This window comes from Typopeltis vanoorti, chromosome 4 (assembly GCF_054136105.1).
Source record: "Typopeltis vanoorti isolate ZY-2024b chromosome 4, IOZ_Tvanoo_1.0, whole genome shotgun sequence".
NCBI lineage: Eukaryota > Metazoa > Arthropoda > Arachnida > Uropygi > Thelyphonidae > Typopeltis > Typopeltis vanoorti.
The window spans coordinates 32,479,851-32,492,285 of record NC_143552.1 but is presented as its reverse complement, the minus strand read 5'-3'; the positions used below and the strand labels follow the sequence as shown (position 1 = coordinate 32,492,285).

Here is a 12,435-nt window from a genome sequence, read left to right as displayed (position 1 = left end):
TTTAAGTCTCAACTTTGGCAAAGTCCCAAGAGAGTGGAAGAAGGGCAAAAAAATTTGCATAAAGGAGGATCTAGGTCTGTTCCAGCAAATTATAGACTAATCCAGGAGGCTTGGTACCTTTGGTACCATGCAGAGGCAAATCGACACCTCAACCTCTCTTTCTGTGGCAAAATGGTAGAACATGACCCTCACCTGAAATACCTTAGAGTGAGCCTGGACAGAAGTCTAACCTATAAAAGGCACATCACCAACCTATCCAACAAAATTAAAACGAGAAATAATATCATCTCGCGGCTTGCTGGAACAACCTGGGGTTGTGGTGCTGATGTCTTAAGATCGTCTGCACTAGCCTTCACATTCTCTGCAGCAGAATACTGTGCTCCTGTCTGGGAAAGAAGTGCTTACACTAACATTATAGACACCCTGCTAAACTCTATCATGTACATAATTAGTAGGACTCTGAGAAGTACTCCTCTCCCCTGGCTGCCTGTCCTATCTAACATTGCTCCACCAAATATACAGAGAAGACAAGTCTCGATTAAAGTATTTAATAATACTTTAATCGAGGGTAATGAGTAACCCACCCCTGCACCAGACTCTCGTAAATTCACCTAGTCTTCACCTAAAGTCAAGATATCCTTTTTGGTCCATTGACAGAATCTCTTCTGCTGCCTTACCATCAATACCTAGCATGTGAAGAGAACATTGGTCCAACAATCTTCTAACAAATGGTTTCCTGGTTGAAAGGTCGCTGTGCTCCGCAGCCTAGTTGATGATTTAAATAGATTTAGGAAGGGAATCTATTTAAATAGGGACTAGGAAGATTTGGTCATCTATCAACAGGATCAGAACTAACCAGGGCAAATGTGGCTACTTACTGCATAAATGGAGACTATCAGACCATCCTTATTGTGACTGTTCCCCTGTGCCCCAGACGATCACTCATATTGTGATGCCCAAGGTGCCAATTTCATGATGGTGGCCTCCAGGACATCTACGAGGTGAGCAGATGAGGCGCTGGACATTGACCTGTAGTTGCTTTTGCCATAAGAATAAATAAATAGACTAATCAGTTTCTCAGGAGCGGTAAAAGTACTGGAACAGTTAGTCAAAAAGAGAATTCAGGAGTGGATGGATAAGAATGTGATACTCTATGAGGGGAAGCACAGTTTTGTGAAGGTTCAGTCATGCCTCAGTAATCTAACTTTTTATAATAGATTGACAGCTTAGTTGGATAATGAGAATGGCTACACAATGATACTACTGGATTTTGCAAAAGCATTTGACAGGATACAATATGTACCTCTGTTACTCAAACTGCAACAAATGGGGATAGATATGAAACTGGTGACATAGATAAAAGGGTGGCTGATAAATTAAAAAGTAGTATATGTAGGAGCAGAAGGCAGGTGGCTGTTAGTGGGCAGGCTTCTGTGCTTGGACCACTGCTGTTTAATTTGTACATAAATGATATAGTGAGTGAGACAAGGTGTATAATATAACCCCTATACTTTCAGTATATACAGTGAAATGATAATGAAAGAATATGAAGAAATTGAAATGGGAATAAAAATAAATGGTATTAGAATTGACAATATTAGATTTGCTGATTTTTTTTTTTTTTGTGTTCATAGCAAAATCAACAAATAGAGTTACAAAAATCTGGTTGAAATACTAATTAAGAAGACTCAGTCAGAATTATGGTTTAGTATTAAATACAGATAAAACCAAGTATATTATGACCAAATATATATACAGATAAAACCAAGTATATTATAACCAAAAAATAATATTCTTAGTTCAGGGAATATTCAGGCAAAAGCAATAAACTTATTACCTGAATAGGTAATAAGTTTATTGCTTATTACCTATTCAGGTAATAAGCAATAAACCGCAACAAAACACAAATTTAAGAGTATCAACAGGATTCGTTCAAAATGTAAAGACTTATAATTATTTGGAGTAATGATCAATAATAAAATCAAGAATAGCTAAGGCAAAAGAAGCATTCTGGAATAACACATTACTGTTGACCTCTGGAATAAATAAACAGACTAAAATAAGAATAATAAAATTCTGTGTATGGTCCACATTGAATTATGGATGTGAGACGTGGACATATACAAAATCCATAATCAAGAAATTTCAGGCCTTTGAGATATGATGCTGTAGGAGAGCACTGAAGATTTCTTGGAATGAGAAAAAAAAACTAATGAAGAGGTATTGAAGTTAATGGGAACCAAAAGACCATTCATGGAAGACCTTTTAAAGAGAAAGTGCAAGATGGCAGGACACATTAATAGGATCAGCAGGGAAAACATCTCTTGGAGTACTGGAGGGAAAATTAGAGGGAAGATCTCCTGGTATACCAAGAACTTCTTGGGTTGATGATGTAAAAAATGGATGGGTAACAAGAGTTATTATGAGATCAAAAGAATGACAGAGGATTAGACGGTGTGGCATAATCATGATTGCTAACCTCCAAATTGGAGAAGCTACTTAAGAAATGATAAGGAAATTTGAAGGGAGATAGTCTATTTGCTGATTATGCAAAGTTGGGCAGAGTAATAGTTAAGGTGATGTAGAGACCTTCAAGGATGATTTAAATAGATTGACGGTATGTGCAAAACATAATGGATGTCAATTTAATGTGGAAAGTGGAAAGTTATGTATGTTGTGATACAAAGATTACAATATGTGTACCACATTGAGGAAACAGTACTCCAGGGATTTGGTTATGGTAGTAGTAGATAGAGAATTGAAGCCTAGAGGGCATATTGCTAAAGTAGCTAGGATAGCTCACGGGATTACTTTGTTATTGAAGAACACACTAAGAAGCAGAGATAAGGGAGTTATCATTCCTCTTTATAAAGCCTTGATATGATCACATCTAGATTACTGTGCTCAGGTCTGGTCACCTGGTTTTTGTGGTGATGAAGAAATTGTGGAGAGGATCTGGAGGCGAGTGACCAAGATGGTGAGCGGTCTGTGAAATATTTCTTTGAGGATAATTTGAGGATTTGTGGATTACAAAGGTTAATTGATAGGTGAAAAAGGGAAGATATGATAAACTTTGAAGTCATCTTAAAGGATTGATGCAGGGGAAATTTTTCATCACTTGGCTAGAGAGGGCAGAACAAGAGTTGGTCTGCCCTCAGCAATAAAAAAAAAAAAAGACAATGACAATGAAAATATGAAGAAACATTTTAAAAACATCAACTGTATCATGAATAGTGAACCTGTTGAACAAGTAAAACATTTCAGCTATTTAGGTACAATATTTAATGAATATGGTAAATTTATTTCATATGGGATTTTCCTCTTTCCTCCCTCATCTATTAGGACTGGTTGAGCACTCCTAATGAGGGAAGTATGTATTTTATGACTGTAGAGCCATGTGTGTTCATGGGATCAGTTTGCCTGTTCTGAGGGATGAAAAACCCGAGTTTTCGGGTGAAAAAACCCTCTACCTTCATATGAGACCGGCTAATTCACATTTAGTCAACAGAGACCAGATAAAAGTTCCTCAGATCATGGATGGGAATCAAACAAAGGTCTTTCTGACCAATGGGCTGTAAAAATATTTATGTAGCTCCAAAAAGTCTAAATATTTTCACATAAATTTTACCAAGGTCAAGCCCAGTAAGAATTGTAAATTGTACATAGATGTTTGTTTGAGTTTAAATAATCCCAATGGGAATTGTATATGCTCTCTGCCAAATAAGGGAATATTCTAGAAGGTGTAGTTTTAGCTCTTTGTAAAGACATCAAATTTTGTGTGTGTTCTACATGGAAACGCTCAAGGTCAGTGCTAGGTGAACCGACAAAAGCTTCAAACGAATGTCTGCTGCCAGAACAAATAGGATTTAGGGAGTGTTGGAGAAAAACAAAGGAAGGGTCAGTCTGAGAAAAGGATCAAGGGATTTCACTGAAATGTTTGGGGGTCACATATCTCCGTGCAAGGATTCACAAGTGACTGAATAAAGGCGTTGGCAAAAAGATCGCAACATCGGTTCCAGAAATTTTCATCGGTGATCCAGAGGTCGTTGAGCAGTCATCAAGAAGTCGTCGGCAGTTATCCGTCAGAGATCGGGAACGCGAAAGGAGAAATCTTGCCAGTGATCTAAAAGAAAGATGACAGGAGCCGATCCGCCAGGCAAAACATATTTGATGACGAATTGACGGAGTTTTCACCAGGAGCTGTAACCAGAGGGAAGAAATTGCTCCGTTAGTCCAACACGCATGCAAGCATTCCACAAGCCGATAATCTTCGTCTGAAGTGCGGCGAGTACAGCGTCTCAAGAAGTGTCAGTAAATCTATCGCCGGCGTAAAGAGGGAAAGAAAACCTGACACAGAACAGAACTCCAGTGTGAAGCCAGATCCATAGTCGCCACCAAAGTGAGTGTATCTGTTTTTCCAATTTTTCTTTGAGTTTTTAGGAGAACTTTTATTAGTGGACCGTTAAGTGGAGGCTGACCTAAATAGGTATAATTATCAGTTGAAGATTAGAGAGTAAATAATTGTCAGGAATTTGTATGTGTAATAAGTCAAAGTATAACTGTTTGCCAATTGGAAAAAATTTGAATATTTCCAGTATAGAAAGGAAGGAGCAATTTGTGTGTAAAAGATATTGTCTATGTGTTTGATGAATAAGAGTTAACAGTTAAGTAATAAGTACCATTGCTCGGTATAAATGATTTGTTATATTAAGAAAATTAGTTAAATATGTGATATGATTTGTGTGAGTAAAATACAGGAACTTAACTAATTTATTTATGCAGATTTGAATTGAGATGTTTTTTTTTTCTATTACTGCAAATGCAGTGTAAATTTGTCTTATGTGAATTAAATATTGTTGTTTAAATATTAAATAAGTGTCGCCTGAGTCTTAATTATTTGATGCACTGTTCCGAAAAAAGATTAGACTCTATTAGCGGGAACCCAGGAGAAAGAATAGTAAAGGGTAGATAGTAGACCACGACTGCAGTTACTAATTAAATTAGGGATATTCTGAGGTTAAATGGAAAACTACTGGACGCATTTTACACTTCTTGTTAATAGAAAACGAACATCAGTGGCGCAGCTTTTAATCAAATAAATTTTCTGATGTTCGAAGAATAAGAAGGAAAGTGCAGAAGGCAGTTTAGCATAAGGAGATATTAAAGATATACCAAAGAGTGATAAGGAAGAAATAGAAGTACATAACAAAAGTTGCATTAAACATATATAAAACAGATATAAATATATAGCGTAAAGAGATGTATAATAAATAAATGATAATACCCCCCCCCCCCGATTACAATGGCTCAGCCGGTAGGATAATAAATAAATAAAGATAATAGACCCCCCACATCATTATCATTACAGGGCTTCGTCTACACCGACTGAGCTACAGAGGCTCGATGGTAAATTAAATATAGAAATAGACAACAGAATTAGTAAAGCTGGTATGGTAAGAAGTCAGCTGAATAAATTTATATGGAATAAGAAAGAAATTAGTCAAAACACTGAATTGGCTGTATACAAGACATTATTCAAACTAATTTTAACTTATGGATCTGAGAGCTGGGTTAGAAATAAAACACTTGATCAAAGAGTAGTGACCTCTGATATGAGAGTTCTAAGAAAGATTAGTGAAAAGATTGCATCAGTGACAGTATCACATCAAAAATAAGGATATTGGGAAAGAACTCATTATTAGCAGTCAAGAATGTGTTAGTAGAGCTAATCTTAGGTGGTATGGTCACTTAAACAGAATGTAAGAGGAAAGATTAGCAAAACAAGTGTTCTTTGCCAGGTTAGGAGGAAAAAGATCCAAAGGAAGAACCAAGATAGATGGATTCATACAGTAAAATGCGCCTTAAAAGACAGAAATATAAGATCCAATAATATTGGAGTCTTGACAGATAACAAATTAATTTCGAAGAAAATTATTGATCTAAAGTTAGTAATGGTGTAACTTTATCATTTAGTACTATCAGTTATGCTGTACCCCCCCCCCCCCCCCCAAGGGTAGATAAGAAATTTGATGATATTGATAATGATTAAAGGAACATACTAAAGAATTAACAGCTCATTGACCTTGTTCAGTGAAAAAAAAAATAGTGACTGGAAATTTGCCTAAGGAGTGGAAGACAAGACTAACATTACATAAGGGTGTTGGTAGAATGGAGGCAGTACTATAAGCTGTTTGTTTCTTCTATAGTTGTTATATTAACAACTATAGAAGACATATTCCTATTGAATAGATAGCATTATTGCAATAAGGTGACTGCTTCATTGGACAAAGGAGATGGATTCACAGTAGTCAACTCAGATTTTGCAAAGGCATTTGATAGATTACTACATGATAAGTTGATAGTCAAACTAGAGCAGATGGGGGTTGGATATTAGAGTAGTGCATTGGATCAGAGATTGGCTATCTGATAGGTATCAGCAAGTTATGTATGGAAATAAGATAGCAATATCCCAGAAGAGGAAAGTCATTAGTGGTGTGCCTCAGGGGATCTATTTTAGCAGCATTGCTGTTTAACCTATATGTTAATGATATTGGGGATATTCAGTTGTTTGCAGATGATGCCAAGTTGGGACAAACTATGAGGAGTAGAGCAATGGCCTTACAAGAAGACTTGAATAGATTGAGTGCATGGGCACGGGAGTGGGGATGCCAGTTCAATGTTGCAAAATGTGAGGTTTTAAAATTTGGGAAACTAAGATTGGATGTAGAATTTATGCTTGGTGAGGATATATTGTTGGAGATGGAGGAATAAACAAGATCTTGGAGTGATGGTGGATAAGGATCTAAAATTTAGAGGACACATTGCCAAAATTGTGAGGACAACACAACAAATTCTGGGGATGATGCAGAGGACACTGACTTGTATAAGTGAGGAGATTCTTGTTCTTTTGTATAAGGCTCTGATTAGGCCACACATGGACTACTGTGCACAGATTTGGTCACCTAATTTTCAAAAGGATGATGAAATTTTGGAAAGAATCCAGAGGTGACTGACTAAGGTAGTTTCTGAACTCTGGAATGTTGAATATGAGGAAAGGTTGAGATGATGCAGTTTACAGAGTCTAGTGGATAGGAGGAAGAGGCGATGATATGATAGAGATGTACAAGTTGGTAAGGGGTTGTTATAGGATCTGTGTTGAAGAGGCTTTTCATAAAATGGTAGGAGAACAAGAGACCATCCCTGGAAACTGTATAAGGAGGATGTGAAACAAGGGAGTGAGAGGCAGATTTTTTTGCTTGCAGAGTTGTGAATGATTGGAATGCCTTGCCTGAAAGTATAGTGTTTGCAAAGAATTTGAATGTGTTTAGAGTGCAGTATGATGAGCTGTGTGTATGACAAAGGAAGTCTTGGACTCCATGGTGGTCTTAGAGTAATAATATTATAATAATAATGTTTACAAAAACATAGTTTTTTTTTTTTTCAGCAAAGAAAACCTGACCTAGAACTTCTGTGTTTGTACATGCATTCTGCACCTGCATTTTAGAGTAATACCTTTTTAGTAGTAAAGTATTCGTTGAGTAAACTAGAACTCCTAAATTTACAACCTTGCCTGGATACATTTTCCAAATTTGTGGAATGTTAATTCAGCTAAAAAGGATCTGTTGAAAAATTTGTCATAGTCCACAAAACCCTAAGAGATTTAAAAAAAAAAAAAATTGACTGTTTCTCTTTTAGTGATATGATTGAATGAACTAAAGCTCATAGTGGTGCACATTTTTTTTTTTTTTTTTTAAGGAATGTCTTATTGAACAGTAAACCAAGGAATGTCCCACTTGAAAATTATTCCAGCATAGCATGATTCTGGGTCTTCAGAAGAAAGATCAGCATAAGTTTGCTCCTGGTCATTAACTAGAGGATTTTTTATCCTAAGCACTTTTACTATCAATTCCATTTAATCAGTTTCTGGCATAAGCAGGTAGTTTTTTTCCATCCCAGAAGACAGTTGAATTTATAATCCCAACAGCCTCATGGAGGACCTTTATAAGGCCTTTCAGATGAAGGGGGAGTGAGCTAGTATCATACAGATATGACAGGGTTCCCTTTTCCTGACACATGGAGTTTTCTTTTAACAAAACTGACCAATAGACTACACATATTGAATTAGACATAATACACTAGTCTCATAGCCTTATTTGCTTTGGCTGTGATTGTAACAACAGTAGTTCTACAACTCAGAGAATTTGCTAGAACACATCAGTATATATGTATCAAGACTAGTTTAAGAATAACTAGCTTAAGAATAGCATTTGTTATGTTAAGAGCATACCATGAGAATGTACTTGAATGATGGTGAGAGGCAGACACTGCCTGCAAATCAGTCATGAGATAAGATTGTTGCCTTCATCCCTATTTTATCATAAAGCCTCAACTATAGCACGGCTTATATTTTTTAACAATTTGAAAAATTTTTAAGAGTAGTACGGTACTGTACTGCATTAACATTCTGGCTACTAAAACAATGCTGTAGTAATTTAGCATATTGCAGTAACAGCTGTATTTGATGCACCCTTTAGTGTTAGTTCAATTTTGTCAAAGTCATAGTTGCTTTATAAAATTTTTATTTTTTATACATACAAATAATGCTTTATAATCAATTATGAGAGAAGAGGAAATGCAATAAAACTTGTGAACTTAACAAACTTAAATAGTTAACACTAAAACAAAAATTGAACAAAATATGAAGAAGAAGATAAATTAGATGGAACTGTTGTTGAAGTGCCTACAAAAGAATTCTCATTAAATGAGCTTTTGATTTAACTCTTTTTGATTTTCTTATGGACACTGATCTTAATATTGACTGAAGATTAAAGTTCGGCAAGTATTACAAATTGCTATTCAATAATACAAAGATAAGTATGCTGAAAAAAATGAAGAGAAGAACCTGTACAAACTTCATTGTTTAAATACAGTTTTTCCAAATAAAAACTTGTGTTCAGTTATCAACAATAGAAATCTTTAATATTTTTTTTGTTTAATTTTTCTGTGTGTGCATTAATTAATATTTCTGGTGAGCATTCAGTAGACAAATGATAACTAATTATTCTTATTTTTCCCCCCACCAGTGCTGTAATTGTTTGGAATGCATTACACTATAATACTGTTTTAAACAGTGCAGTTTTGCATAGCACAGAAATTTTTTGGCACCTATTAACTGAATTATGTAAGGTATTACTCTAGTCTTCTTGTATATAGAGACATCCAACCTCACATTAAGTTGTCCTAATTTTGCATAATGCACAGGGCACATCTTTTCTTGTATGTATATGTTATGGGAACAGCTACCACCCTGACTGCTTTCAACCTTGATTAAGCTCTTATCAGGGTAACCTTGATGTGATGTCAACTGCCTCTATATAAATAACCTAGGCATGAAGATAGTTCACATGCATAGTTTTTACTGACAGTCAAGTAAAATAAGGATGGAAACAAGAATATCATTTCTTGTCAAGTGTAATTTGCTTTCCTTTTTTTAAAAAAACAAAACAAGTATGTTGCTACAAGTATGAAATATGCTATACACTGTATAATAGTTAGGAAATTTGATTATTTTCATTTTAATGGCATAAGGAAATGTCTCCAGTTTCAGAATGTGAAATATAGATTTTGATTTTTCTTTCAGTGATGGAAGCCCTACTTCTAATGAAGAGGAAAATTTTGGAATTAGAAGAAGTCGGAGATTGTTAGAAAGAGCTACACTCAAAGTAAGAATCCTAGTAATCTGCATCTCCCATACCTTAATTATAATGTAAGCACCACAAATGAAAATCAACTTTTACAGCAGTATCTTAATTGTCTGTGATATATTTTCAGCTGTGGTAAATTAGAAACTTTATGGTCATGTTATAATAGAGATTATAGTCAAGTGATGGGATGGCGAAGGTTCATTTTAACTCTAGTTGTTAATTAAAAAAGTATATATATATATAAACTTGTTGTGATTAGGGAAATCAACAGTGTACAAAAATATGCTTAGAAGGGATGCCTGTCTAATCAATATAAAATCATTAAGTTATTATAGAAATAGAATATAGTATAAATCATTGTATCATGACCATATAACTAAATTTGAAACTTAAAGCATTTCAAAATTGATGATTTCTTATGCGAATACAAATTTCACATTCAGAGTGTTGTCTTAGCATTGCTATACTGTTCGCACAGTTAGCCTAGTGGCTATGCGCTTTGCAACCATATGCCTGGGGGAAGGAGTGTCCTAGGTTCGATTCCCGTCGAAGACGTGAGGAGCTTAAGGATCTTCCTCAGCCATAGCCAAGTTAGCCAGTCTTGGACATGGACAGCAAGGTTTTCCCTCCAGTTTATCTGGGGGGGGGGGGGTCATCCTGAAAGCAGGCAAACGGCCCCGTAAACACACACAGATACAGTCAGGAATACTTAAGACAATCCCTCCAGCCATAGGTGTCTGAATTGTCAGCTATGCCAGTCCCGAGCCCGGATAAAAAATAGGGGGGATTGAGGCGGTGCCTTACCTTCCCTTAAAAGGGGCTCACAGCTGTTGAATTCCCATTCGAAATGAATTGCTATACGTAAGTCACAAACTTTGTCTAGGAGCTATATTCATCTTTTATTAGTGCAGAAGCACTCTCCTATAGTTTTTTTCTCCCCCACCCCTTTCCCAAACCATAAGTTCTCATCAGAGACTAGTCAGAAACCTAAGAGGATAAGAACCGTTGTATAATATAAATACTTCATTTTTTTTTTTTTTTTTTTTACAATGTCATTGGCTCTTTACCCAAATTCTAGGGCATTACTGAAGTGTTATAAAACTAATATATGAAGAATAAAAATAGGAGAAAATTTGGACATACCTTTTTCGGATGTTGTTTTCTGTCTCCTTATTCCGGTGATGTGCCTTCATATTCTGTTAAAGGAAGGGGAGTTTCTTGGGGAAGTGGGGGTTAAGTAATGTGGGGTAATTATTTGGATAAACCCAGGTTTTTTATATATGTATAATATTATTATTATTACGGGTGGGTAGAGAGCATTTGGGGGAGGGATGTGAAAGAAGGATCCGAAGATAGAAATTATTTTTTGGGGAAGAGGAGGGATTTAGCAGAAAAAGTCAGGGGTGAGAGTACAGGGTGTGAGTCATTTCGACCACCGTTGTCTTCGGAACTCGTGGAGGAAGTGGATGCTCTGTCATGTCGGTTAGGTGTTTCTGTCTTTGGTGTACTTATGTTGTCTCCTATTGGTCGGAGTCGTGACCTAATTTTTATGTTAGGGAGCTTCCAACTCTCGGAGATTATGTATGGTCGGTGGATGTTTATTGAGTTTTATGGCTATCGTTTCCGATATTCTAAGCATCGTTTCGTTGTCTTGTATGTCTAATATTATGGTATGTTTTTGTTCAAGGGCATGAACTGCTATCTCAGTTTTTCCTGTACTTTGTATCCTGTTTTTCTTTTTAGTTGTTGCGTTTCTTATTGTTTAAATGTTAGGATGTAGGGATGATAATGGACGAGACCACAAGAACACTTCCGTGTTCTTATAGTCTTGTCCATAAAGACCTGATGGTAGAACCTCTGTAGGTGACACCACAGTCTTTTTGGCAGGGAAATTTGTAAACAACGTTGTGGTGTTCTAATATTTCTTTGTGTGTGTGTGTGAGTGTGAGTTTTATAGGTTTTAGAAGTGTTGCCAATTTTTGGTTTGTGGTGAACACCAGCTTATAGTCAGTGTGTTCGAAAATGTATTTGTAGACTTTGTGTGTGTTCTGGATCTATGGCAGTTCGATAATTTTTTGTGTTGGGAAGTTTGTTTTGGTTACTGGGTTGGTTTACCTGGTTTTTGCTGTTTTGTTGGCATAATTTATAAGTTGTGTTGGATAATACCCGATTTTGAAAATTTTGTGTTAACTTCTTTATTTCTGTGTTGAGATAATTATGGTTTGTTGAAAACTTGTAAGCATTTATGAATTGTGTTAAGATGACTGATTTTTTAATCGAATAAGGATGGTATGAGTTAAAATGGAGGTAATTTCTGAAATGTGTGGGTTTGTGGAATATTTTCATGGCTATTTTGTTGTTTGTTCTGACTAATATCAGGTTTAGGAAATTGATGGATTTGTCTTGTTCAGTTTCTGTGGTGAATTTTAGTCTGTTGCTGTAATCGTTAAGGGATGCCTGTAAGGTGGTGGTGCATGTTGGTTCTCTAGTGCATAGAATATTGTCTGCATATCGGCCATAAAAGGTGATGCCTGCGGGGGGGATTGAGTAGGAGTGATTCTATGTGTACTAGTAACAATTCAGCTAAATGTCCGCTAATGTTTTATCCCATACGGAGTCCGAAAATTTGGATGTATATGTTAAGGTTGAAAAAGTTTGCTGAGATTACTAGTTTCATTAGGTTTATGATATCACTGAGTGTTAATTTTGTTCATAAATGTAGTGTTGGTCT

The 12,435-nt window shown here is 35.9% G+C and overlaps 1 protein-coding gene across 4 annotated transcripts in view; it reads left to right on the top strand.

The window, feature by feature from the left end:
• Positions 1 to 12,435, top strand: part of LOC150107208 (uncharacterized) — a 351,505-nt gene that overhangs the window by 176,632 nt on the left and 162,438 nt on the right. For all 4 annotated transcript variants that reach the window (XM_090391063.1, XM_090391065.1, XM_090391062.1 and 1 more), the window contains one exon: positions 9,641 to 9,722. In XM_090391063.1, the coding sequence (XP_090247189.1) occupies positions 9,641 to 9,722 (82 nt within the window). The remainder of the gene's footprint in view (positions 1 to 9,640; positions 9,723 to 12,435) is intronic.